Below are 5,667 nucleotides of genomic sequence, written 5' to 3'. Positions count from 1 at the left end.
TGTAGAATATTTTATTTTCATTGAGGGCTGAGAAAAGACAATATTCATTTTGTTGTACCTCCAGGAATATTAGCTTGACTATTTTTTTCTTCCTCCAACAAGATTAGTTCAGTTCTTGCTGAAGATGTCACGATAGTTCGAGAAACTGGAATGTTAGATGAAGCCCCATCAATTTCAGCATTTTCAGCCTCTGTTGTTTCTTTAGGTGATAAACTTTCTTGTGCATCAAAAAATACATCAGGTTTATCTGATGGGCTATCTTCATCTGAGATTCTTCCCTCTTTATGACCCATCTCTTCTTTGTCGATGATTTTAGCCTTTTTGGAAGGAGATGTGAAACCAAGCTTGGGAAATCTAAACCATCCAGTTTTTTCAGTTTGCTTGGAAGAATCATTATCTGATGTGTCAGCAGGTTTCACATCTTCTGGAACTGATTTTTTTACTTCTGTTTTTGAATCTGTGCTTGTTTCAACACCAGAAGATGAAAACCCAATATTTGGAAGCCAAAATTTGAATCTTCCAGGAGATCTTTTACTATCAGCCTTTTCTTTTTCATTGGTTATGTCTTTTTCCTCATCCTCTAGTGCTTCAGCTACATCCTCATATTTAGAGAGAGGATGTGCAGTTATTCCCTCTGGTGACTTATCAGGATGACTCTCTTCGGGTTTACTGGAAGGTTTTACTTCAACAGCAAATGTTTTTAACCTCTGCAAACTTACTTCTCCACTAGGTTCTTCAGTCTCACTGTGTGGTTTGTCAGACAGTTTAAGCTCAGCACTGCCAGTTCTCTGTGCTGCTACTCTAAAGCTTCCATCAGCACATTTAGGTTGGCTCACTGATACATCTGCTGTTGAAGATGGCTGCTGGACTAGCACTTCTAAGTTGCTGTGTGATTCAGGCAACTTCACCTTGAGCAATGAGAATCCCAAAGTAGCAGTTTTGACTTCTGATGAGAGAATCTCTGATTCTTTCAGTATTTCAGTAGTGTAAATTTCACACCTTTCAATAGCAACATGTTCAGGTTCTGTTTTCTCACTCACTTCTTGGCCCTCTACATATGACCAATGAATGTCTTGCCCTGCACTCGAAAGGGAGGACTCTATGGTAGTAGTCATTTGTGCTGTTTTAATGTCAGGTTCCGTCAGTGTTAGAATTTTGCTTTTTGCTTTTTGAATACCACCCTCCAGAGCCTCTGGTGTTTCTTCAGGCACAGCAGAGCTTGCTTGCAGTTGCACTACTTCAATGTCAGTACTAGATCCCTTCCAATCTGTTACCACTTTTGACACTGAAACATCAGCTTCAGTTGGAAGAACTTTGAAAGTGAATCTTGGTATTTTTAGTTTAGGAATTTTTATATTTACTTCTGGGCCATCTTGTGATTTGCCCACTGTTTCCACTGTTACTCTGTCAGATGATTCAATATGATCTTGAGTTGGACTTTTCAAGCCAATGGATCCTTCTGATTTTTGAAACTGCATTTCTGCTGTGCCTATTTCAGTTTTAGATACTGAATCAGCTTCTGACTTTGGCAAACTGATATCATCTTCAAAACCTTTTACATCTGAATGCAACACTCCAAACTTTGGAATCTTAAACTTGTATGTTTTAATTTTACTTGTTTCTGCTCTATCTTCTACTTGCACTTCCGCTGCTGCAGACATGTCCTTTTCAACACTTTTCACTTGAAATTTCATTTCAGGATCTACTCTAGCAATTTTAACATCCATTTTAACTCCTGGAACTTCCACCTTTAGATCTTCCAGCTTAGCTGTAACATAAACACCATCTTCTGATCCCTTTGTTGTAGACCATTCACACATAGGCTTTTTAAATTGGCTTCCTTCACTGTCTTTTCCTATAATTTTCACCTCACCCTTTATCCTTCCTTTTTGAGTTACTGCCTCTTGATTTTGAACATCTAGCTCTTCCTTTGGAAGATTAACATCTATTTTCTCCTGTCTTGCATCCAGAGTAATTTCAGCTGATGATGGTTTACATCCTACTCCTGAAGTCTCTAACTTAGTGGAACTTTCTGCCTTCAGGACTTCTACATCCTGTGATTTGACTTTATGCTCTTCAAGAGTCAAAGTACATGTAGGAAACCTATTTGTTAAACTGTTGTCTGTGTCAATTTCTGAAGCACTTAAGTATGATTTAGACAATTCTGCCGAAGACACTGTGAATTCTGAAGTATGGAATTTTTGTCCTTCAGCAGCACGCTTAACCATGTCTGCATAAGTTTCAGTTTTCTGAATATTCACTCTACTATCTGTTCTTTCTGTGGATAATGAAATATCTCCTTCCATCTTTGGCAAGCTAACATCAGAACTCTTTGCAGAATCTCCTAACTTTGAAATCTCTTCTTTTCCAATAGTAATTTCAGTGACTGCTTGTGGCAATGAGAAAGTATTTTCAGGAATACCTGTTTCAGTTTGTGCTTTGGCAGGGGGAATGCCTGCCTGAGTATTTTCCATACTTCTTTCAATATTAGCATCACCTTTTTTTTCCTTTGAGGATGTTCTGCCAAATGCAGGTATTCTGAATTTTGGCATTTTAAACCATCCCTGCTGTTCTTCAGTCTGAACTTCTTCAGCTTTTATTTCATATTCTTTCAATTCGATGTCTTTCTCCTCAAGGCTCTCAATAGCTCCCTCTGTCACTGGTTTAGACCCTGACTGGGGGCTTAAGCCTGCCTTTGGAGCTTCAATGCCAGCTGTCAGATCTTGGGGTGTTTTTATCTTACAAGCATAAACACCAACTCCAGGATCTGACATATCAGATGTAAGTTCTGATGCTGGAACTCTCACAGCAATGTCAGCAATTTCATTTGTAATTTTTAGCTGGGGTAGCTCAGCTTCTATTTCTGGAGAGCTGATCTCTGTCTCTGGGCCTTTCCCTTTTGTTAGGGAGATTCCAAACTTTGGCTTCTGGAATTTGGGCATTTTAATCTTCCCTTCAGGACCTTCCAATTTCATCTTCCTTCCATCCACAACTGATGATCTTTCTGTCACTATTTCAGAGGTCCTCAGTTCAATTGAAGTTTCTCCTTTGGGGAACTTAATACCTGTTTTTTGCATGGTATCTTCATCAGTAGAACTCGTTTTTAGATCAACTTGTTGAAAACTCCCCTCCAAGGCAGGCAGAGCAGCATCAGTCTTTGCTGAGCTGACTCCCACATCAGTTTTGGAGGCTCCAGTATCTATTTTGGAAAACTCCAGAGCAGGAATCTTAACATCAGCCAGTTTTATGCTTATTTGTGCCCCTTCTTCTGTCCTTTCAGAATGACTTCTTTCTATATCAGGTATCTGTATTGAATCATCACCCTCTCTTTCTGTTTTAAGAATAGTAGCATCAACTTCAACTTTTGGTGAATGTGTCTGAGATTTGGGAACCTTGATCTTGGAGAGTGAAATTTTAGGCATGACAAATTGTGACTTTTTAACTGGACTTTTTTGTTCAGCTTTTCCTGCAGATATTTCCAGATCAAGGGCTGGCCCACTACCTTGGTCATCAGTTGCAGGTCCTCTCACTTCTGTGTCTATTCTACCTGACACTATAGCAAGTTTATGATCTTCCAAATTTGCTCCAGAATCTGATTTAATGCTTGCTTCTTTCTTTGGTGACCAACTGAAGGATGGAAGTTTGAATTTTGGCATTTTGAAATGTCCTTCTTTCTCTTCTCCACTTCCATCTTGTTTTATTTCCCCTTTAATTTTTAGTGCTGCATCTGAATCCTGAATATCACTGTCTGATTTTGGAATAGAAATGTCAGTTGATGGGAGGTGAACATCAGCCTCCGATGCTTTACTGTCAGCTTTGGTCATTTTGACCTTAGGGCTGTAAATTTCTGTTCCTGTACCACATTCCACATTTGGTGCCTCAACAGCAATGTCAGCTATTTCTACCATTGATTTTAGTTGGGGAACCTTGACTTCTGATTTGGATTGGCTGACCTCCTTTTCTAACCCTTTCTCTTTAGAATGTGTAATTCCAAACTTTGGCATTTGGAATTTAGACATTTTTGTTTTCCCTTCAGGACCTTCAATTTTTATTTCTACATCACCCACAGCAATTTCACTTGGTGTTCTTTCAACACTTGTATCAGGACTCTTCACCTCAAGGAAGCCTTCAGTTTTCATCTTAATATCTGAGGAGAGGCTGGCATTAGCAGCAGCTATTTTCAATGTCATGTCATCGTCTTCACATGTAGGAAGTACGACTTCACCTGTAGTCATGCTAATATCCATCTCTATTTTGGGAGCTTTGACATCCGGTTTGGAAAATTCCAAAGCCGGGACTGTAACTTTTGGCATTTTTATGCCCACTTCGGCCCCTCCTCCACTACTCCCTTTCTCAGGTTTTTGTACTGAAACACCTTCTTTTTCTTGTTTGGGACCACAAACATCTGTTTCCAGTATGGGCAGAGAGACCGGGACTTTTTGACCCCTCATTTTAGGGAATGAGATCTTTGGCATGATAAATTGGGACTTCTTGCTTCTACCCTTTTCACCATCTTTTTCTATTGGTGTATTAAGTTCCACATGAAGATTCTGATTCTCAGGAGTAGGAAATGTTAAATCACATTCTATGTCTCCAGATAAAGTAGACAAAGTGGGTACTTCCAGATGTCCCTCAGCTTCAGAAGGAGCAGTAGCTTCTTTCTTTGGTGACCAACTAAATGAAGGCAGTTTGAATTTTGATGTTTTAAATTTGTTTTCTTTCTCCTCAGTGTCCTTCTTTCCTGAGAATACTTCCTGTTCTGCCTTGCACTCTAAATCTGGGCCAAGGATTTCAACTTCTAATTTTGGCATGGTAGCTTCCATTGATGGGAGACTGACATCCAAACCTTGTGCATCCAGAACCACTTCAGGTGAAGGCTTGCGCTCCTTTACACCTAATTCAGCATCCGGGATCTGAGCTGGTTTTCCAATATCAGTATCAGTCATATCAGATGTTATCCTTCCCTTGGAAATTTCAGATTCAATATAGGAACCAACGTCACTTTCTGATGGTTTCCCCTTAGATGAAGAAACTACAAATTTTGGTTTTCGGAATTTAGGAATTTTAACTGTAAACTCCATGTCACTCATAGATATTTCAGCAGCTGATTTTTTCCCTCCCTCCCTTTCCAAAGAACCATCTTCATTTACAATTTCAAAATCTGTTGCTAAAAGATTTGATCCAGATTCTGCTAGATTACCTTGATATTTAGTAAGAGTAATGTCGCCTTTTGGTAAAGGGGAAACCTGTTCAAATTTAGAAGAACCAAAATCAATTTTGGAGAAACTCAAACTAGGAATTCTAAATTTTGTATTTTTAGAGCCACTAACTCCCTGATTCTCAGGAGGAAGTTTAGATTCTACATTACTTGAAAGAACAGAATGAGTTTCCTCTGTTACAGAATAACAAAGATTTTCTGAACTAGAAAATTCAGATTCGGACTTACCCTGTGTCTGAGGTTTAGAACTTTTCGAAAGAGAAACCTTAGGCATTCTAATTAGAGAACTTTTAACTTTACCCATCTGATCCGCTTTTGGGAAAGAAGAATCTATAACACCATCAGAACTTGGTGTTAATATCTCAGCTGCGGGCAGGGTCACGTCCACTTCAGAAGCTCCCGAGGGTTCCTTCACTGTCACTTGGGGTTCCTTGAGGCTGACGTCCACG

The 5,667-nt window shown here is 39.4% G+C and overlaps 1 protein-coding gene across 1 annotated transcript; it reads right to left on the bottom strand.

Annotated features, from left to right (window-relative positions):
• On the bottom strand, nucleotides 1-5,663 carry LOC114819020 (protein AHNAK2-like; the record flags this gene model as incomplete). Its single annotated transcript, XM_029087195.1, has 1 exon — nucleotides 1-5,663. A coding segment is annotated over one exon (5,619 nt), but the record flags the coding sequence as incomplete, so codon positions are not given.
• Nucleotides 5,664-5,667: the final 4 nt, after the last annotated feature.

Source organism: Antrostomus carolinensis, unplaced genomic scaffold (assembly GCF_000700745.2).
Source record: "Antrostomus carolinensis isolate BGI_N321 unplaced genomic scaffold, ASM70074v2 scaffold21031, whole genome shotgun sequence".
In the NCBI taxonomy this organism is placed as follows: Eukaryota; Metazoa; Chordata; class Aves; order Caprimulgiformes; family Caprimulgidae; genus Antrostomus; species Antrostomus carolinensis.
Note: the sequence above shows the minus strand (reverse complement) of the source record. Positions and strands in the feature narration are given on the sequence as shown.